The 23708-nt window shown below is 39.1% G+C and overlaps 1 protein-coding gene across 1 annotated transcript in view; it reads left to right on the top strand.

Moving 5' to 3' along the window:
• brsk2b (BR serine/threonine kinase 2b) overlaps positions 1-23708 on the top strand; it is a 297761-nt gene that overhangs the window by 228788 nt on the left and 45265 nt on the right. Inside the window, exons 6-8 of the mRNA XM_055155485.1 lie at positions 4529-4562; positions 4654-4722; positions 11605-11751. Of these exons, the coding sequence (XP_055011460.1) occupies positions 4529-4562; positions 4654-4722; positions 11605-11751 (250 nt within the window). The remainder of the gene's footprint in view (positions 1-4528; positions 4563-4653; positions 4723-11604; positions 11752-23708) is intronic.

The raw sequence follows: 23708 nt of genomic DNA, 5'->3' as shown, positions 1-23708 counted from the left end.
AGTCCTGGTTTTAGTCCTGGTTTTAGTCCTGGTTTAGTCCTGGTTTTAGTCCTGGTTCAGTCCTGGTTTAGTCCTGGTTTAGACCTGGTTTAGACCTGGTTTTAGTCCTGGTTTTAGTCCTGGTTTAGACCTGGTTTAGACCTGGTTTTAGTCCTGGTTTTAGTCCTGGTTTTAGTCCTGGTTTTAGTCCTGGTTTAGACCTGTTTTAGTCCTGCTTTAGTCCTGGTTTAGACCTGGTTTTAGTCCTGCTTTAGTCCTGGTTTAGTCCTGGTTTAGTCCTGGTTTAGACCTGGTTTTAGTGTCCGGCAATGAGTGGAATTACTGAAAAAAAAAAAAAAAGGGAATAGCCCAAAATATGAAAACAGTAAAATGCCTCTGTGTAATCCATTTATTTCAGCCAAGTAACTGAAATGTAATAACCACTCACTGAAACAGTAACTGTAACTGAATACAATTACTCATAATTTGTACTCTGATTACATAACTCCAGTACATGTAATCTGTTACTCCCCAACACTGTCTATGGACATGTCATTGCTCTGCTTAGAATGTTCCACAGTGTGACATTACCGTACATTTAGTTTAGTTTAGTTTATTTAATGAGACAGGGACAGTGCACAATATACAATTAACCTTAAAAGGAGAGATGCATTGAGGTTGATGTTATACTTCATAAAATCAAACATACAAAGAGAATGTCTTTATAATGACCGGAGCATCAGAACAATTCTGTATCATCATTCGCAGCCGGTTCTCTCGGCATCTTTAAAACATCATCCTCATAAAAATCATCATTCAATTCATTCACTCCAGACCATCACACTCTCTCCAGACACTCATCAGTCCACATTATGGGTGCAGGTTTGGTTTGAAAGGCGTGAGAAAGTGCCAAGAGCAGTTTATTTAATTACAGGTGGTTTTATAGCTCAAAATACCTAGAAAAACAGGCATTCTGACTGTGAGCGGGGTTGCCTCTACACAGATCTGACCTGTAACTTGGTCTGGTTTGGTCTCTAAGTGTTAGCATTTACATAAATCCTGAAGATAAAAATGTCCAATCTCACTTTTAAAGTAAGGTACCTGATTTTCAAACTGTGAAAGAAGTAAAAAAGTATTTAAAATGTAACTCCAATTTACTCCTGCAGCTTGTAATAAGTAAATCTTAGACACATCCTGCCTGGCCAAGACATGTTCATCCAAAAACACAACAGACCCTTTCTTTGCTGAATTGCGATTGATAAAATGTTTTGCGTAATTTTGTCACAAAGTATTTCTCAGTTGGTGAAGAAAAAACATATTTACTCTTTTACATGAACAATGTAGTACCTCAGTTTTGATATTGCAAGTAAGTAGATCAATAATTATCACACCATGTCCTCTTAGTCCTGGTTCAGTCCTGGTTTAGTCCTGGTTTCAGTCCTGGTTTAGTCCTGGTTTAGTCCTGGTTTAGTCCTGGTTTAGTCCTGTTTTAGTCCTAGTTCAGTCCTGATTTAGACCTGGTGTAGTCAAGAGTAAGTCCTGGTTTAGTACTGTTTTAGTCCTGATTCAGTCATAGTTCAGTCCTGGTTTAGTCCTGGTTTAATCCTGGTTCAGTCCTGATTTAGTCCTGATTTAGTCCTGGTTCAGTCCTGGTTTAGTCCTGATTCAGTCCTAGTTCAGTCCTGGTTTAGTCCTGGTTCAGTCCTGGTTTAGTCCTGGTTTTACATGAACAAGTTAGTACCTGAGTATTGATATTACAAGTGCATAAGTAGATCAATAATTATCACGCCATGTCCTCTTAGTCCTGGTTCAGTCCTGTTTTTAGTCCTGGTTCAGTCCTGGTTTAGTCCTTTTTTAGTCCTGGTTTAGTCCTGTTTTAGTCCTGGTTTAGTCTTGGTTCAGTCCTGGTTTAAACCTGGTTTTACATGAACAAGTTAGTACCTGAGTTTTGATATTGCAAGTAAGTAAGTAGATCAATAATTATCACGCCATGTCCTCTTAGTCCTGGTTCAGTCCTGTTTTAGTCCTGGTTCAGTCCTGGTTTAGTCCTGTTTTAGTCCTGTTTTAGTCCTGTTTTAGTCCTGTTTTAGTCCTGTTTTAGTCCTGGTTCAGTCATGGTTCAGTGCTGATTTAGACCTGGTTTAATCAAGATTAAGTCCTGGTTTAGTACTGTTTTAATCCTGATTCAGTCCTGGTTTAGTCCTGGTTTAGTCCTGGTTTAATCCTGATTCAGTCCTGGTTTAGTCCTGATTTAGTCCTGGTTCAGTCCTGGTTTAGTCCTGATTCAGTCCTAGTTCAGTCCTGGTTCAGTCCTAGTTCAGTCCTGGTTTAGTCCTGGTTCAGTCCTGGTTTAGTCCTGGTTTTACATGAACAAGTTAGTACCTGAGTATTGATATTACAAGTGCGTAAGTAGATCAATAATTATCATGCCATGTCCTCTTAGTCCTGGTTCAGTCCTGTTTTAGTCCTTTTTTAGTCCTGGTTTAGTCCTGTTTTAAGATAAGATAAGATAACCCTTTATTGTCTCCCATGGGAGAAATTTGTCTTGGGACAGGGGGTAACATGTTTTATCAAAAAACAGGACAACACAACACAAAGCAGCACATAAACAAACACCATAAAACAAAGTAAATATGAGACCAGTATGACCACGAGTGATGCACCAACAGGACCCTTAAAATTATCCTTAACAGGCCCTTGCATTCTTCTGTTCTATTAATTATTGCACATTCCCTAAGCCTGTGTGCAGTTTTAGTTATAATTATTGCACATTCCCTTAGCCTATGTGCAGATTTAATTATTGCACATTCCTTAAGCCTATGTGTAGCTTTAATGGCACATTCCCTACACCTATGTGCAGTTTTGATTGCACAATCCCTAAGCCTTTTATAATTATTTTTTAACTGCATTATCTGAGTTTAGCAGTTTAACAGCTAGTGGCACAAAAGAATGTTTGAATCTGTTCAGTTTAGTCCTGGTTTAGTCTTGGTTCAGTCCTGGTTTAAACCTGGTTTTACATGAACAAGTTAGTACCTCAGTTTTGATATTGCAAGTAAGTAAGTACTGTGAAGTTAAGTAAGAGTAACCACAGAGTTATTCTAAACCAACACAATATCATAAATAATAAAATAAATAATAAATGACTTGGTTTGGAAGTTTTACGGCTTACATTTATAGTGTTACTGTAAAATGTTTTCCCTAAATGTTTCTTGCTTGATCGATTTGTCAGGCCTCCCACCGCTCGCCCGTCACCACCTCCTCGTGACATCCGCTGGTGTTTGAAGCTCACCAGTCACTGCTCCCAGTCAACAGTAAATCTCTGGGTGATATTGATGTCAATCTGGTTGTCAGGAGTCACCGGGTTGGGCTGTCAGCCTGCGATGTGCTCCAGATATACTATAAGAGAGGGAGGAGGGAGGAAGGAAGGGTGGGAAGGGATGGAGGAGGAGGGAGGGGGAAAGAAGGAGAGAGGAGAGGGAGAAGAAGGGAACGAGGGAGGGTGGGAAGGGATGGGAGAGAAGGAGATGAGAAAGTGGGAGAGAGTGGGGGAGAGGGAAATGAGGGAGAAGGAGGGAGGGAAGGAGGGAGGGGGGGAGAACAAGGGAGAGAGAGTGGGGAGATTGTGGCAGAGAGAGGAAGAATGAAGGAGAAGGAGGGAACGAGGGAGGGTGGGAAGGGATGGGAGAGAGAGAGAGAGAGGGAGAGAAGGAGATGAGAAAGTGGGAGAGAGTGGGGGAGAGGGAAGGGAAATGAGGGAGAAGGAGGTGGGAAGGAGGGAGGGAGGGAGGAGGAGAGAACAAGGGAGAGAGAGAGTGGAGGAGAGAGGGAGAATGAAAGAGAAGGAGGGAACGAGGGAGGGTGGGAAGGGATGGAGGAGGAGAGAAGGAGGAGAGAGAGAGAAGGGAGGAGGAGGGAGGGAGGGAGGAAGGAAGAAAGAGAAAGGATGAGAGTGGGGGAGGGAAGGAGAATGAGGGATATGGAGGGAGGGAGAGAGGAGGGATGGAGGAGGAGGGCGGTAGGGGGAAAGAGCGGGACAAAGAGGGAGCGAAGGAGGAGGAGAGAAGGAGGGAGAGAGAGTGGGGAGAGAGAGGGAGAGAGAAGGAGAATGAGGCGGGATGAGGAGGGAGGGAGAGAGGGGGGGATGGAGGAGGAGGAGGGTGGGAGGGGGAAAGAAGAGGAAGAGAGGGACAAGGAGGGAGAGAGAGTGGGGGAGGATGAGGGAGAAGAAGGGAGGCTGTGAAGGGATGGAGGAGGAGAGAGGAAAGGGGAAAGAAGGAGACAGTGGGAGAGAAAGGGAGAATGAGGGAGTGAGGGAGGAGGAGAGAAGAAAGGAGGGAGAGAGAGGGGGAGGAAGAGGGGTGCCCTTGAGTGAGCCGAGTGGGAGGACACGCTCACAACTTGCGGACATCTTGATCTATGCTCCCCGGACACATTTACGGCTCTCCTAAATTGTTCTTTTATGCAGCGGAGTATACCTTGTCTGGACTTATTAACTCAAACAATATAAAATTCTCAAAGTAATTTATGACGTCCTCTTTCTCTTCCACAGATCTCCACACTACGCCTGTCCAGAAGTCATCAGGGTGAGTCCCATAATTCACTTTGTAAAATTAATTTCCGTTTTTTTGTGTACTTTGGTTTGATGGACAAAACTGTGGTTTGCGTTGCCTGCAGGGGGAGAAGTACGACGGGAGGAAAGCAGACGTGTGGAGCTGTGGAGTCATTCTGTTTGCCCTCTTGGTGGTAAGTGTCAGATGGTTCTGAAAAAAAATGTGATTAGGATTTGAAAAAAAATGCTATGATTGTGGATTTACAGTGTCAATTGGTTTGATGTAATATTTTGAGGATGATTGTTTTGGGGTGAAAGGTGAGCCTTCTTAACAGTCAGTCAACACAGTCTCTTGATTAAAGGGCCCCGTATTATGCGATTTTCAGATTTTTGTTCTAATGTTTGCTCATCAAAAGCAGTCCTGGAGCTGCGTTTTGTTTCATTCATGCACAAACCCTGCATATTTAGGCTGAGTTCTTCTCTCAGACAGAAAAATCTCTCTCCTGTGGTGTAGTGGGGATTTTTTAAGTGGGGGTACGAGATTTGTGACGTCATTGATGTGACCTCGATTAACATTAATGCCATTCATAAACACCTACAGAACATAAATCATAGGCTACAACACATGAACCAGGACTGAACCAAGAGGACTAAACCAGGACTAAACCAGGACTAAACCAGGACTGAACCAGGACTAAACCAGGACTGAACCAGGACTGAACCAGGACTGAACCAGGACTAAACCAGGTCTAAACCAAGACTAAACCAGGACTAAACCAGAACTAAACTAGGTTTGAACCAGGACTAAACCAGGACTGAACCAGGACTAAACCAGGTCTAAATCAAGACTAAACCAGGACTAAACCAGAACTAAACTAGAAAAGCACTCAGAGAGCGCAGACCTCCGCCAAGGACTACCCCCATTTTTTATATAAATTGCGATAAAATCAGTCTTCTGGATCAGATCCGGATCAGCCTTTGGAATATGAAAGAGGATCCCATTGTCCATCCCTGAGTCAAATTTCATGGGGTTTGGTCAATAATTAACCGAGATATTGAGAAACAAATTTTTTGGCCCCATTTACCACAATGTTAACTAAAATTTCAAAGTGATCCAGAATCCAGGATTTCTTCTGGATCACCCCCAAAATTAAATCAGTTCTTCTTTTTCACATTTCCAACAAATCCTGAAAATTTCATCAAAATGGGTCCATAACTTTTTGAATTATGTTGCTAACAGACAAACAAACAGAACAGACAAACGCCGGCAAAAACATAACCTCCTTGGCGGAGGTAACTAGGTTTGAACCAGGACTGAACCGGGATTAAACTGGGACTAAACCAGGACTAAACCGGGACTGAACCAGGATTAAACCAGGAATAAGCCGGGACTGAACTGGGACTAAACCAGGTCTAAACCATAACTAAACCAGAACTAAAGCAGGACTAAAGCAGGACTGAACCATGACTGAACCATGACTGAACCATGACTAAAATGGGACTAAACCAGGACTAAACCAGAACTAAGCTTGGTCTAAACCAGGACTTGAACCAGGACTAAACCAGGTCTAAACCAGGACTGAACCAAGGCTAAACCAGGACTGAACTATGACTGAACTATGACTGAAACCAGGACTAAACCAGGACTAAACCAGGACTGAACCATGACTGAACCATGACTAAAATAGGACTAAACCAGGACTAAACCAGAACTAAGCTTGGTCTACAGTAAACCAGGACTTGAACCAGGACTAAACCAGGTCTAAACCAGGTCTAAACCAGGACTAAACCAGGACTAAACCAGGACTAAACTAGGACTAAACCATGACTAATCTTGTACTTGAGAGCAAGAGAGAGAACCCCGAGCCGTCCCAACACTCAGTCCTGCTTCATTTCTGGTTTAGACCTGTTTTAGTCCTGGTTTAGTCCTTGTTCAGGCCTGGTTCAGTCCTGGTCCCCTCATGTGGCAGGTAACTATAGGACAGTTGTGCAGATATCATGAGCCTATGCAAGTTGTTTTCACCATTGCCTATAGCTCTGGTTTGACATTTAAGTTGTAGATATTTTATAAAACTCCAGGTATCAACATTATAACACGGCTTGAAGCTCACAATTGTCAATTTTGCGTAATGTAGGACCTTTAAAACTCCTGTTCAAAAACCTCAAATCAAGGCTACATGAGTTAGTAAAAAAATCAACAATTTCTAATCTTTTATCCTTCAGTACTGTCGACCCTGGAGTGCTTTGCCCTTTGTTGGGGAGGTTATGTAAGATGTTTTCTTGGACTAGACAGATTCTATTTTAATAATCTATTCAAACATTTCACACGTATGACTAAAGGAACAAGTCTTGCTTATGTAAACCCTGGGGACTCCCTACTGGTTTTTGCTTGACCATGTGAATATCTGCTTATAACTAAAACACCTCTTCAACCCAGATAGTAGTGAAGCAAGAAATGTAATTGTTTTGTTAAGTCTTATGATATCATTCAGAATAGTCTATGACAGTGGTTCTCAAAATCTTCAAACCAAGTAGATAGAATTAGGCTTTCCATACCTCCAGATCAACCCATGGATAGTCGTATTAGTTCCAAATGATTAACCCAAAGGAGTACAAAACATATCTGACATTGTGTGGAAACAAATAATAGATCTATCAGGGAGATTCAATGAGATTTTATGCAGAGCCTGGAGGTGTCTGAAAACTCCATCATAATGACTTTGCCCAATCCTCAAATGAGCTCATGCCGTTTCACCTCTGCTCTGAGAAAACAATGGTCACAGAAACTCTACACTTTTTAAATGAACTTTATGAACTAATTTGGATTCTTTGTATGTTTATTTTTGTGTCCAGCTTTTCTTTTAAACTATGGACCAAATAATATTTGTGTTTCAACTTGACAAGTAAAATTATCTACCAAGGGAACAAGTGTGTTTTTCTTAATTCAGGCAACGTTTGAGTTTGTTTCTTACTTTAAGTGCAAAGAGTTGTTTTTCTTATCTTAAGTGTAGCAAGATGTGTTTTCATATTTTAAGTACAAAAAATCTTGTTCCACTTGGTAGATAATTTTACTTGTCAAGTGAAATTATTTACTTATTTGACCAGAGAGAGTCCGTATAACCTTAAAGGAACAGGTATCTTTAAAAAAAAAAAAAAAGAAGATAAGAACTAAGCAAAAATGTGATTGTATTTCTGTTAGAGGGGTTGGGATATGGCAGAGGTGGAACCAAGTCATCGTTTTGCAAGTCTCAAATAAATCTCAAGTCTTTAACCTCAAGTCCGAGTCAAGTCCCAAGTCAAATACAGGCAAGTCCAAGTTGAGTCTCAAGTCACTGGCCCATAAGTCCAAGTGAAGTCCAAGTCGTCTGCTTTGAGCTATCAAGTCATTTCAAGTCTTTAAATCAAAAAAGTACCAAACATAGCTTAGATTTTGCAATTTATATGGCTTTTAAGATAAATTGTACTTATAAAGTCAAGGTATATTTATATATGAGTATGCAGACATTTTTATTTTTCCTTTTTAAATGTCTTGGCAAGATCTTAGAGTGAATCATTACAGTCAGAATAAGAATTCAGATTTAAAAGTGCTTCTCAAGTCTTCTCAAGTCACAGGCCAAGTAGAGTCCCAAATCTTAGTCCATTTTATTAAGTCAAGTCTCAGGTCCTAGAAATAGTGACTCAACTCTGACTCGAGTCCCAGTCACGACTTGCAAGTCCCCACCTCTGGATATGGAATAACCTGAGTGATGATTTTAAAAAAACAGTCTAACACTGTAGAAGCCTTTAAAAAACGGTATAAAGCATTATGTTTTGAAAGGATATAGAGCTCTGGAATGAATTATGCATTAAATTTTGTTTTAATTTAGTTTTAAATTATATTTTGTCTCTTATATATACAGTAAGTCGTAAGTGAAATTGTAAATGTTAGCTTCCTGTTCATACGCTGCTTTTTTCTGAGAATTCTGTCATTGTTTAATAGGGTTAGACACTTACATAAGTACTTTTTACTTCAACCTAAACCCTTTCAGTCATGATCTAAGGGACTATAGTCTATGTTTTGTTTTGTTTTGTCTTGTAGTGCTGCAAAATGACCAAATAAACTACTACTAAATTTAGTTCAAATAATCAACTTGTTTAGATTAAAATTTTTTGTAGCACATTAATCGTCTTGTCTCTAAATATAACAACAAACCAGCAGAGGATCCCACGTACCAGCAGAGACCACCCAGAATAAATAAACACTGTTCTAATGTAACACTGAATGGGAATTAGTGTATCTATGTATGTATCTATCTATGGATCTATCTGTTTATTTATCTCTTTATCCACCCATCCCATTAATCTATTTGTGTCTAAATAAAAGAAGTACTTGAAACCGAAGAGGACCCCGTGTACCTCCAGAGACCACTCGCTCGATAAACACTCTCCTATTGTAACAGTGAGTGGGACTTTAGGAGAGTATTGACTAAAACAACTTCCCCTTTCTTTAAATTCCCACAGTCTGGTGTAAAACCCATACGGTGCCCCGGAGCTGCTCACTGTAGCACGATAAAAGATCAGACAACACATCCTGCTTTATTCATTGTGGTGTATCAGGCTCTGGATCCATTATGGAGTCTACATTACCTGTGTGGTTCAGCCCTGCAGCTTTGTTTCTGCAACAGCTGGGCCATAGTCGCACTCACGGCTGTCCCATGAATAATGCATCGAGAAAGCAAAGCACCCAAAATATACGACACTCAAGTTTGTGACCACAGGCTCTGCTCACTTTCTGAATTGCATGTGGCAACTTCGAAGACCTTTGTTTAAAAGATGAGCATATTTAGTATTTATATTAAGGATGTATTTAGTTCTTCTGAGTTCTTCAAAATCTACAAAAAAAAGAACATCTAACCCTGATATTTTAATTTAAAGTGCATTTGACAGATTCATATATTTTTCTCATTTTTACATGGTTTGATGGGATTGCACTTGTGGTAAATATTCACCATAATATTACATCAGTTTGTGAAGAAATGTAGAAAAGTAAGGTTGGAAAATAAGGAAACTAGTGCAAAGTTTTAAAACGGTAAACTCCTTACCTATTTTCATTCAGTTCCATTCAAATGCAGAGACATTTTTCTGACAGTTTAAACACTGAACGGTGATTGAAGGTGTTGTCATGTAGACCTATTTTTAATTATAGTTGTGTCAAATCATACTTTAATGAACTATTGTGTAATTTAGAAAAGTTCTGGCCCTTGTTAACAATATGGTTACTCTGCGTATGTCATATCTGCTGCCTGCGTTCAACCAGGAAGCAAAATTATAACCTTCACCAAAATTACTGCTTAGACTGCTGCCCCCTCGACCCGGCCCCGGATAAGCGGAAGAAAATGGATGGATGGATGGACCAAAATCACAAAACTAGAAAAACTAAAAGTGTACTGTGTAACTTTTGTGGAGAGGGTTCACAACCTGTTTCTCTTCATGGAGATGTTAATGCTTTGGTTTAAATTGCCCACAGTATGGTATTTAATTAATCTATAACGCATTTATTAAACTACAGGTGCAATTTATTGCTCAAAAATATCTTAAAAACACCCATTCTTACTGTGAGTTGGGCCACCTCTCCACAAATTACAAACCTGTAATTTATAGGGATGTAACAATAACTGAAATAATGTGATATCGTATTGTCAAAAGTGTCACAATAATATCGTGGGCTGTCACAATATATCGAGTCACAAGTTCCTTTGCTTAAATGCATGGTTTTATAGTTGCAACAGTTTATGAACATCGGGAACTACATATCCCATGATTCATTTCAGTGCAGACAACATGAAAATATATGCTTTTTACTTGAATTCTTGGGATTATGACAGAAATAATTCACACCAAAATCTTGTCAAGGTATTTTAAAACCAAAAAAAAGTGTGCCAAAATATCAAAATATATCACAATAAATATCGTACCGTGAGTTATCGTGATAATATCGTAACGTGAGATTTGGGTATTGTTACATCCCTAGTAATTTGGGTTGCAAATTTTCATGGGGATTCATAAATTTATGGTCATACCGTGGAACATTCTAGGCCAATCTCCATGGAGACAAGTCTCCAACACAGAAGTTACACTGCACCATTTAATAAAATCTTAAATATAATGATTAATAATGATGTTTTAGAGAAATAAGTAGTATAACCTGTCGTATGCACTTTAATATTTGAAAATAATCTGTAATCTAGTATCCATCTCTTCAGTGATATAGAGAAACAGACTAAAGAACACTGGAAAAACATACAAACTCCACACAGCAAAGAAAGACCCAGCATCATCACTGACCAATCCTTCTTTGCTGTGGGTCAGACGTGTTAACCACTCTGACATCAAACTGCCCTTCTTAGTTTGCTCTACAAGATAACATGGTGGATTTTAGCTCTTGCAGTTTCCCTCCTAGCGTACATCCTCATTCAAAACTTTTTTTTTTCTTTTTCTTGTGCTTCTTCTTCCTGTTTGGTCCTGCTGTCTGCTCGGAGATAACCATTTGTCTGATTGTGGGAGACGCGTGCACTCCCCAGCAGTTAGGCTCCGCTCAGATCATCTGTTACACAAGACTTTTTCGCCTCTGTACCTCTCCCATTTCCCTGTCTCTTTCTCTCTCTCTTTTTTTTTTCTATTTTAGCTTTTTTTTTCTTTTTGTTGCTCCTTTCTTTCCTCTCATTCGTTTTGTCTTGTGGCAGAGCTTGTCATTCATCAAACAGCCACATCTGTGAGGTGTCAGGCTGGTGATGGATGGCTGTGATGAGAGATTGCTAAATGAAGGAAGTAAATTAAAAAACGGGGCAATTATTAGGAAAAAGAAAGAAAAAAAAAAGGAACCATTTTTGTCTTGTGCTGTTTATTATTTATTTGCAGTGGCTCAGGAAAGCAAAGCGCCCTAATTAGGTAGTTGAGCAAGTTGAGAAATGCCTTTAACAAGATTAAGACACCAAATGGGGGTTGCTTTCATGCTTTCAAGCCTTGTTAGTTGTGTTAACTGTTTTAGCGTGTGCTCCCAGGTTGTGTTGATCCGTCTTTTGTGTGTAACTTCACAGGGAGCTTTGCCGTTCGATGATGACAACTTGAGAAATCTTCTGGAGAAGGTGAAGCTGGGGGTTTTTCACATGCCACACTTCATCCCTCCAGACTGCCAGAACCTGCTCAGGGGCATGATCGAAGTGGATGCCTCCAAACGGCTAACGGTGAGTTTATTTTCTTAGAAAAAACTGTTTGAAGTAGTAACATGCCGTCATTCTGATTTAAAATGTCATATTATATAAATGTGTTTATTTAAAGAAACACTCTATAACTTTTTAGCCAAAAGATACACTAAAATAAATGCATACAAGGAATGTAAAGATATCCAAATCTCTCAGTTCAATATTTTCACAATATATTTCTCATGGTACGATATTTATTGCGATATTGTGTGGAGGGCAACAAAACTGTGAATATACTACTTTTTTCCCTTAAAATACCCTGATAACCTGATAAGACTTAATCCAAAGAACTAATATTTCGATTATCACTATTATTTGTTATTTCTTCATGCAGTCTGCACTGAAAGGATCTTTTTTTTTTTTTTTTAGCTATTGCTGCACCATAACTTTAAATTTAAGCAAAGAGACTTTTAATTCAATATAGTGTGGTGCTCCAAGATATTATTGTGAGACTTTTGACAATATTATATCACGATATTTCGGTTATTGTTACATCCCTAATACCTACTATTGTTTCTTTTTCTTTGCAACTCTCTAAAAAAGATAACTATGTGCTTTTCCACAAACCTGACTTGGCCTACAGCTTAACCTCCTCCTGCTTGCTTCCATAGAAATATTGTTACTTTGTCTGAAATATTCCACAATATGGCTTATCAATCTTGATGGAGAATCTTCTGAAGTGGTTTTAACTTTCTATTTCCGTGGAATCATGCAGATGACTAGCCTGATTCATCAGCCGGTTTCACATTGTAGAAACCGTCTGACCTTGCAGAATTTGTTCGCTCGATCATAGGTGGGTAGTATTTTCATTTAACCGATCGCTGCTATTTGGTCGTGACGTATGTAAGGCACCGCTAATGGGACTAACTGGTATATTAAGCTTTTCCCAAAAGAAGGGCAATAACGTTTTGCCCCTTGAGAAAATTCTGCGAACATCCTCTTTGCTCCGGCTTTAAATCCCCAATCTCAGGAATCATTGCCAACACAAATGTACGGCTCTTCGCTGATTGGCTGGTGTCCGAACTCGCACTTTAGGGGTTTTTGTGAACCATTTAGTGTATTTTGATTCCTGACCTAGTCGCTGGAGAGAAATGAAATTGAGTGGAGGCACTAGGTGGCGCCAGCCTGGCTAACAGATGACATGCAACCTTCTTAAAATATTAAAGAAATATTTAAGAAAACATGTTGGACTGAACAAACAATAATATATAACAATAAATAAATAGGTTTGTGCTGTTTACTTTCTATTACTTTCTATTCTATACTACTGTAGCCAAATTGAACATAACACACTTGGCAAAGGCCACACTGTACAAACTGTTACACCTAATTGAATGTGAAAAGCTCTCATGATCTTTTCAGACTTTGAGGACCTTTCTTTTCAGACATAAATACCATCCTTCATAGCTCATGTTAGCTTGTCTGTAATAGCTTTATAATTCTCCAGTATTACATTCCTTTATACTCAAGGCACACACAGTATAGTGGAGAAATGTACAGGCTGCTCTTTGCTCCTCTTTATGCAAACTTCATACATTTTGAGTTCTCCCCATGAAGATCTGACTCAAAAGTGCAGTCTGTATTTGGTATTCCTGGTCCAGTTCCTCTAATGTTTATGTAATGTTTACTAACGATGTTGAGGGAGAGGCAAGAAAACACATTAAAATGTTATTTGAAGCATCATTCATATGTAACAGAGAAATCAGGTCAGGGTGAGACGAGATGTCATTATAGTTTTGACTTGGGGCAAGACTGGAAAACTATCCTGAATAAAAAGTATATGAAATAAGCAGACCTCCACCAAGGTAGTAGAAGCGATCTTGCAATATAAGCCATATGTGGGTATGAAATTGAGTTGTATTCATTATAGGGTTGTCAAAAGTACCAAAAATCAGTTGCTAATTGATGCTGGAACTAGTGTCAAAACTAGATACTCATTTAAGCAGATACTGATGCTAAAAAAGTCACAGGACAGAAATTAACCTGAAGAGTTAAGAATGATCTTGAGCTGTATCAGAACAAGCATAAAAGCACATAGACTCATATACGCCCATGGACATACAAGAACATAAGATTTAAAGTTGGAAATTACATTCTAAAGAGTGTTTTTATTATCATTGTGGTTCAGAATCAGTATTGAGTATTGAGTCTATTCCTTAGTATCGAAATCAGGTTAGAAATTTTGTATCATGACAACATAAATTCTTTACAGTACAATAAGTAAATAAATAAATGTAATTCAATTTCCTATTATGACCTTTTATGTCCTACACACAACCCCCAAAACAACAAACCTGCTAAACTACTAACTCTAGAGTAGTGTCAGAATAGCTCAAGAAACATGGCCTGAAGTACAAAGTCATGTTCACTGGCTGTCTGTAGCTTTATTTAAGATTCTGTTTTTGTGAATACAGAAGGGAACCTTTGTTTGTTTGTTTGTTGTTGTGTATTCATTGCGATGCTAGCCCTCGTCTTGCAAACCTTCAGATCACCTTAGAAGGCGCACTATAGGAGATGAAGAGACAGCAGTAGAGGGCAGAAGAGGCAAATTGGTCAGAGATCTTACAAAGGACGAATTTGGGGTTTGAATCTAAAACAGAGTACAGCTTTGAGGTAGCCAGATATTCTGATCTAGTCCTGGAGAATACATTCAGAGCTAGTAAGGTTGTCTGGCACCCTCCTGATAAAAACAAACATATTTTAACTAACTTATTCAGTTTCCATGGTGAGATTCAAGGAAATCAGCTTTTTGAGTCTGAAACCAAACTCCTGTATGACCTTAGACTAAGGCTGAGATCAGTTTGTTTTCAGGCTGATTTAATGTCATGCATATGCACTTAAAATGTATTAATGTTAGGAATGTCTATTTCTAAATATCTTAAATCAAGTTTACTGGGAAAAAAATGTTTTTTCTAAGTAGAGACACATCCCTGTTCATCTGCTTCAGTAGTACCTGTATTAGTGGAGAGCACTGTAGCTCTAAGCAAATATTGTGACCTTGAACATTTGCAGATGCACAATTTCCTCGCTAAAATATTCCTGTTTTTTCTCAAACCAATAAAGTACAGGATTGAGATGCATGATAAGACCAATTGTCTGTTTGGTATTCCACATATTTTGTTGGGTTGTGATGAGAGAGGTCACCCTGAGATCGTAGATATGTCTGAATGCCTGCAGCTGTGTCCTGGACAAAGGGTTACACAGTGACCAGCGGCTCAGAGCAGAATATGCTACCTGTCTGCCCCCATTTTCCTCCTTACATCGCTCCCTCTGGGGATGAGTGTAACCTCTCGGAATGTCAAACAGGCCTGTTAGCTGTATGTAAGAGAGTTAAGTCGTGATGGCCTTGTCAGCAATCGGACAGGGACACCCAAAGGTGGGACTGAACACATGCAACAATGTTATTCAGTTGCTCTCTGGTTAGAATGGGGGGTTTAATGTTGTGCATTAGGAATAAACTACCACTAGCCTCCTAAAGTAGTAATGAATAAACATGTGTCTCTGAGACTGGGTATTGAACACAAGCTGTTAAACCCTAAATCAGGGGTCCCCAACTGTTTTTCTTGAGAATACCGATACAAAACATACTTTTTTTTCAGGGATTGAGTTATTTTTCTCCCAAAAAATAATTAGTTTTCCCCTGACCATGGTGAATTGCTTCTTATTTAGTCTAGATGGATGAAGTTAGGAACCATAGCAAACCACAATAGTAAATACCACCACAACTTGTTCTATTGCAAATCCAAAAGCATGTTTTTAGAAATGTTTTGGATAACAGACTAAACCATTTCAGCACAGGCCAGAGGGGAAGGATATTTATTAATATGATATTTAGCTCCATAAAATTCACTCTGTTGTGGGGTCCTGCCTGGGGGGAACTGGCCACTTTAATTCAGACATCACTGCCCTATTCAAATGAACAAGCAGCAAAGACATGCTTCCTGTGAACTCGGGCTGTAATGAACATGATCAGGAGCCTATTATATTATAAAGCAGTTCATCACACAGACAGAGGACGCTCAGGGGGAGAAGAGATGATGATGTAAGCGGTTTCCTCGAATCAAAAGTGTGTCCTCAAGAAAACTGTTGACCCCATTTTGAAATGCTACACTGCAGTGCTTTTGAAGGGGAAAAAACATATTCTGATCCACTGTACCAACCATTTAAAGGTGCACTGTGCAACTTTTTTGGCTGCTTATCACCATGGAGATGTTACTGTTTTGTCTAGAATGTTCCACAGTATAGATTGAACCTATCTATCTTAAGGGAGACAAGCAGGTTAGAGCACTGTGCTGCATTACAACTCAGATCTGTGGAAAGTCGCCCCTATTTACAAAAGGGATTATTGTATTTTTGAGCAATAGAAACACATGAATAAATCTTAGATGGATATGTTTAATGTCATACAATGGAACATTCCAGGGAAAGCAACAACATCTCCATGGAGACAAGCAGGGGGCCCTCCACCAGAAAAGTTCTGCAGTGCCTCTTTAAGCTTCACTAGTTAACATGAGATTTCTTGTCATTGCATTACTGAATTTTCTTAGAGGTACACAAAATATAATGGAAGAAAATATTAACTTTTTTATACTGGATTTGAACTTTATGACAATGAATTAAGAAATTTTAGTAAAGAACATTTTTTGCTTTTCCATATCACTTTTGCAGATCCATAACATCAACTCTGATACAAACTTGAGATGGAACATTCAAACAGCCATTAATTAGAAATGTGTCATGTTTTTTGGCAACAGTGCAAAACACTACATTAGCATGAATAATGTAAAATGCCATGGAATAACCCTGTAAACTGTTGGGTCACTACTGGTTAATACATCTATCACATAGAGTCAGAATGATAACTTTAGTATTTATCATCTGAAAATCACTTAACATTAGGGAAACTGAATTCTATGATTCCTCCTAGACCCATTGTTTTTATGGCCAATGCAGATACTGATTGTTTAATTTGATGGCCAGTTTTGATGATATGTAATTTAAATTCACTATAAACTCACCCGCAGCCCCCTTTTTTTTTAACCACAAACCTTTAAGAGAGCTGTGTAATCACATTTTGTAATCATATATAAAATCTTTGTGTGTATTTTTAGGCAGTAGATCAACCAAAGCCTGTGCTAGAGACAAACAGGGTTCCCATGGTCATGAAAATCCTGGAAAAGTCATGGAATTTTACTCTTTCATGCAACTACAGCGTTCTGTTGAGTTATCAGTAGGCTATTATGATTATTTCCGAACGTACGCGCCTTTTGTTTAAAAGAGTAAATAAATGCACTGACAGTATTTTCAATGTTAAAAAAACTATAATACTATAAGGTGAGTGGAAAGGGTTAACATTTCATATTTAGCCCTTAAAGTCTGATCAATTCTACACATGTGGGTGCTGTAAAGTCATGGACAATTCACTTTAGGTCATGGAAAAGTTTTGAATTTTTGTAGAGTGGGAACCCTTTGAAAGCCAATATCTGATATGCTAAAAAGTCCAAATATCAGCCCAATACAGTATATCCGCCAGGTGACATAACAGTCTATCTCTAATCCCTACTTCTATACACTGCACAGTATATGATTGAAAGACTTTAAAATGGGTGGAATCCTCTAATAAGTCCGAGACCGGTTTCAAGTGCTACAAGCCACATAATAAGTAGATAATTTTTGCTGTCTTACCATTTTGAGTTCCTCCGTCAACACTCGTCCTTGCAGACAGAATAATAACAAGCTGAGGGGGTTTTAATGAAGTAGGTATAAACGACATGGCTGCGTTTGTGGTGTACAGATTGTGCGTATAATGAGCTATCACTACTGCACCTGGTTGCTTCCTTCTCCACATTTGACGAGATGGACCTTTTATGGAGCGAGTGTCTGTGTGTGAGTGAAAGCGTCTGGAATTGCTACTGTCACATTTAAAGCCTGATTGATGTTTTAGTGCATTTCCGACCGCATCGCTCTGAAGTTTTCCGTGTGATATCGGTCTCTTGCCTCCCGGCTCTCAATAAAACCAGGAGAGAGTAGGTCACCCACTGGCCTGTATCTGACAGCCAGAGTGTCTCCGTCAATACACTGACCTCTGTGGAAGTCACCTCTGGTCTACCAAAGCAGCTAGTCAGACTGTCCTGTGTTGTAGCTAATATGGAGACAGCAGAGGGCTTTCCTTTGGGACGGTGTGAACACTGGGACAATAATAAGAGACAGATTTCAGTGGTACCTGTAATGGAGATATGTCTTTACAAGGGGTATGTGCAGATATCTGTGTTTGGAGAATAGACTAACCAAAATGTTTCTGACAGCAGTGGTGTAGTGGGGATTTTTTAAGTGGGGGTATGGGATTTTTGACATTATCGATGTGATGAATCCTCCCCACTCACACACACCCCCACCTCCATTCACCTCCACCCCAAAAGCCATACACTCAACTTGATATGACGAAATACACATAGATGTCATATAGATTGTTTATGTTTTGTTTTTGTTTTCTTAAAGTACAAACATAAAGCCCAGCCAGCCAGGAAAAAATCAGTAATATTTTATGGGTTTTTTCACTCAAAATGTTGTAGAATCATGATACTAACATTAAGGCCATTCATAATCACCTACAGAACATAAATCATAGGCTACAACACATGTGCCCAGGTCTGAACCATGACTAAACCACGACTGAACCGGGACTGAACCGGGACTGAACCGGGACTGAACCGGGACTGAACCGGGACTGAACCGGGGCTAAACCGGGTCTAAACCGGGTCTAAACCGGGACTGAACCAGGAGGACTTAACCAGGACTGAACCAGGAGTAAACCAGGACTGGACTGGGAGGACTTAACCAGGACTGAACGAGGACTAAAGCAGGACTAAAACAGGTCTAAACCAGGACTAAACCAGGACTAATCTTGGACTTGAGAGTGAGAGAGAGAACCCCAAGCCCACGGAGCAGGGGGTCTGCAAAGCGTGATCGGGTAACGGCTGCACTTAGCCCCATGGAAGCTCTGAGCCAGTCCTTTCTCCTGTGGTCACCCAATGGGCTACGTGGGCACACCTCCAGGACCGTCCAGACAGTCCTGGTTTAGTCCTGGTTTAGTCCTGGTTTAGTCCTGGTTCAGTCCTGGTCCCCTCATGTCTCAGGTCACTATAGGACAGTACTGCAGATATCATGAGCCTATGCAGGTTGTTTTCATCATTGCCAATGGCTCCAGTTTGACATTTAAGTTGTAGCTATTTTATAGTTGTTATATTTTTTTATATCTCACGTCGGGAGAAGTGGGTGGATGGCGTACCCCCGCGTACCACGCAGTAACATTACCCAGTATGTAGTATAAGATCGGATGTTAAAGGTTAGGGACATAAACAAACTCTTGACATAAACACCATTGGTAAAGCAGTCACATCCACTGACCCACAGGTTGGTGGTGTGATTCCAGCTCTCACAGAGGAATGCTGTTGTTGTGTCCTTGGGCAAGACACTTAACCAACCTCTTCTCCAATGTCTGTACTCTGGTGTATAAATGTGTCTGAGTGCGTGTGTGAATTTGTGCTATATAAAAAGTGTGATCTGAGTCTACCTGTGGTGCCTGTTTTGAGTTGAAGGGGGAAAGTGCAAATTATTTACAACTTGAGTACTGGTTAGTTCTTTGTAAAGTAGTTTTTTTATTTTAGATTTGAACTTTTTTATTTCATTCCATTGCTTTTGTACTGTGCAGATTTAACAAAAGACAAGGGTACTGTAGATATTACAAACATCAGATTAATTTTGCTCTTGTGCAAAACAACGTTCATAATGGGTCAATACAAATGGGCAGTTATCCATTTGCTTGTCTCTGTGAATCTTTATTAATCTTCTTGTCTATTATTGACCAATGACTGTTTCGATTAGCTCTACGAGGCGACTGCTGTTGTGATTTTGGGCGCTGTAAAAATAAATTAAAATGAAATTCATTTTTTTATAATTCATTTTTTTATTCTTAAACTAAAAGAATTTATTATAGATCACGTTCATACCTTGAAAAAACTTTACATTGTGTACTAAAATCTCATCTGTGATTTCTTTAAACATGATTTCTCAGATTAATCCATTACCTCTTGAGTCCTATGACCTGCAGTTCCTCCTTGGGGACGGTGGCAGCATTAGACCCATAATAGAGACACTTAGTGGAGATGTATGCCTCCAGATAAGTGACAATAATTAGAAGTGCCTTGTGCATCTCCCGTGGCTCGCCGGTAACAGCAGGAGCAAATTAAAAAGTCCCAACCGTTTCATTGATCCTGTGTTCCGCTGTGGGCAGTTAAGACGCAGAGTTTATTTTTGCAGACATCTTTCTCTGTCAGACCTTCGTGCTCTGCCTGTGTCTCATTGTGCCCACCTTTATTGGTAAGAGACAGTGGTGGTGACAAAGTGGGCACATTAAAAAGGCCATGATCACAGTGGCAAACAGATTATGTGTTTGTAAGAGGAACGAGGAGAGGATGGGAGCAGCAGAATCCCCTTAGTGCAGAGTCCAGGACAGAACCAGCGGTAAATGTTTGATAGTAAGTCTTTATTATACATATAGCTTTGTGTATTCTAGTTTAGTGTTATTCTCTATTGGCACAATCGATATTTCACCGTTATTATTTACTTCAGTCTATTGTGCACTCCTGCTGAACTCGTCTTTTGTTTGTCTGTTGTTTTATTGTTAAGAGGGCTATAGACTAAATTGTGTGTGCGATTCAGTAGTGAACTAAAGTGGGTGTATTGCAAGTAAAGATGCACCGGTTCAGGTTTTTTTGGTTCTGATACGGAAGTCGATACTTGGCTTTAAGTATTTTCCGATATCCAATATCAACTGGTACCAGGACAGAGACTGGAAATATTATTTATTTCCTGTAAAGACATCAGGTAAAATGATCCACATGTGTTTAAGAAGTACCGAACAGCTTTGTAAAAAAATGCAAAAAGCTGATATCCGATCCACCAAAATTTTCAATATTGGTGGCGATATTCAATAAAAGTAATGTATTGCACTAGCCAGGCTGGCGCCACCTAGTGCCTCCTCTTAATTTAATTCCTCTCCAGCTACTTGGTCAGGAATCAAAATACAAAAGACTGTTAGCAAACACCCCAGAAGTGCAAGTTTGGACACCAGCTAATCAGCGAAGAGTCATATATTCAGTGTCGTCAACAATTCCCGATATCGATGATTTAAAGCCGAAATAAAGAGAATGTTTGGTGAATTTCATCAAGGGGAAAGACTTTATTGTCCTTCTTCCTACGGGGTTTGGGAAAAGCTTAATATACCAGTTAGCCCCATTCGTGGCTCATTATATACATCACGACCAAATAGCAGCAAATGGTTAAATGATAAAAAGTACCCGCCTATCGCTGAGCAAACGAAATCTAAGGCTGCGAGGTCAGATGGTTTGTAAGAAGTGAAATGAAGTAAAACGAAGTAAAACCGGCTGATGAATCAGGCTAGTATCGTGCATCCCTAACAAGCTCTTAAAACTATTTAGTATCTCTATGATCTAACCATGCATCTGAGCCAAACTGCACTCAGTAAATAAATAAATAAATAAATAAATTGTAACTACCAAATTTTTTTTTACTATAAAGTGCACCGGATTATAAGGCGCGATATCAGTAATGTTGAATTCTCTCGTCTGTTTTCATACATGAGGCGCATCAGATTATGAGACGCATTAAACCAAACAAAACAGTCAGATAAGTCAAACTTTATTCAGCTCATTCTCAATAACTCAGCCCAGGCTAGAGTGTGTATCAGGCAAATTTTTCTGTCCGAGCTCGGCCTGCGTCCGACAGAGCAGTGATCGAATCCGACCCAAGCCTGATAGGTGTTAAGATATTTGAGTCCGAACACGACCGACCCCGACACAATTAAAATCACACTATTTTTTTGAAGTACAAGTAAACAATGTGTTTCTCTTTGGATTCCTCTGTCTCCTGTGGGCCACATAAATCCATATAATCTTAATTAAAAAATGATTTGACTAATGACAGTGTTGGTCAACTAAGACACCACTGACCAATTAATCGATTGAACGACATAAGACTTGCAGCCCTCATTGTTTGCTGTCATGAATTTGTACAAAAATGTTTGCGAAAATGACTGAAAATGATGGAAATTAAAATGATTAGTCTATACCACAGAAACTACTCTCTTCTACAACAATAGTCTGGTAAAAAGGAGTTGAGTCTCACCATTCTTTCTGTGTTTATGCCACTAGAAGTCAATCTAATTTCTTTGAGGTCTTTACTTTTAGAAGTCAGAAAAGCTATTAACCTCCAGTAAATGGGGAAAGCATATGGCTATGGTTGCCTTCGGTGTCTCTCATGGGAGTAAATTGTATTGTGGATAGGGAAGAGCTGTTTATAATTCCACACAATGTGATCAAAACATACCACACAACATGAGGTCACTGGAGACAAACTACTACTTTCTTGACTATTTCTTTCTTTGACAGTATTCCTCTAAACCATCAGAGCTATCAATAGAATAGGCTTGGGCTTGTTACAAAACTCATTATGTCAGTATTGATGCTGAGGTAATTAAAACATGTCTTTCAACTTCAAATTATTTTTTTCTTTTCAGTGCTGCTTGATGTCAATAATAAAATGTAACACATATATTTTCCATAGTATTGAGGAGGAAGAAATGTAAAGGTCCTAAACATCCTTGTGTATTTTTAAATGTGACAAATGTTTGCTTATATTTTTGTTTTTATTAGCCAGAAATTGTACTCAAGTAAGAATACTAAAATAATATAACTCAAGTAAAAGTATAAAGTAATAAACCAAGAAATTAAGAAAGTAAGAGTAAACAGTTTAGGAGGAAGAGCAACTGTCTGGGTGTAAAATCAGATTTATAATTTGAAGATGATTTAATTCTATAAACAAAATCTGGAATGTCAAAGATTAGACACAAAAACAAGAAAAAACATGAGAAACTAAATTATATTTGAAGGAGCGGTGCAAGTTTAAATCTGGTAAAATTGTCAACATAAAAAGTTTGCCAGATAAATAAACAAACTTACTCATAATGACAAGAGTAATCAAAACTTTTTACTTAAGAGTACTAGGGATGTAACAATATCCAAATCTCACAGTGTGATATTTTCACGATATACATGTCACGGTATGGTATTTATTGCGATATTTTGTGGAGGCTAACAAAATTCCTCTTAAAATCACTGTTGGGCAAGTTACTTTAAAAATGTAATGCTTGTTACTGTCATTTCAAAGTAATTTGTTATATTACAATATTACTGTATTTAAAATGTAAGGCATTACATGACTATTGCAGCACTTTTAAGTTACTCTCACCAAAATAACTGCAAAGATAATGAACTTTTGCGCAATATATGGACTGAACCGGGACTAAACCAGGACTGAACTGCATCTAAATCAAGTCTAAACCAAAACTGAACCAAAGCTGAACCCGGACTGAGCCAGGACTAAACCAGAACTGAACCAGGTCTAAACCAGGTCTAAACCAGGTCTAAACTAGGATTAAATCAGGACTAAATCAGGACTAAACCAGGACTAAACCAGGTCTAAACCAGGTCTAAACTAGGATTAAATCAGGACTAAATCAGGACTAAACCAGGACGAAACCAGGTCTAAACCAGGACTGAACCAGAGCTGAACCAGGACTAAATCAGGTCTAAACCAGGTCTAAACTAGGATTAAATCAGGACTAAATCAGGACTAAACCAGGACTAAACCAGGTCTAAACCAGGTCTAAACTAGGATTAAATCAGGACTAAATCAGGACTAAACCAGGACGAAACCAGGTCTAAACCAGGACTGAACCAGAGCTGAACCAGGACTAAACCAGGACTAAACCAGGACTAAACCAGGTCTAAACCAGGACTGAACCAGGACTAAACCAGGATTAAAGTAGGTCTAAACCAGGTTTAAACCAGGACTAAACC

Source organism: Boleophthalmus pectinirostris, unplaced genomic scaffold (assembly GCF_026225935.1).
Source record: "Boleophthalmus pectinirostris isolate CB_2022bp ecotype Guang Dong unplaced genomic scaffold, ASM2622593v1 HiC_scaffold_2, whole genome shotgun sequence".
Classification (NCBI taxonomy): Eukaryota; Metazoa; Chordata; class Actinopteri; order Gobiiformes; family Gobiidae; genus Boleophthalmus; species Boleophthalmus pectinirostris.
The sequence above is the reverse complement of the archived record's forward strand: the minus strand, read 5'-3'. Positions and strand labels throughout refer to the sequence as shown.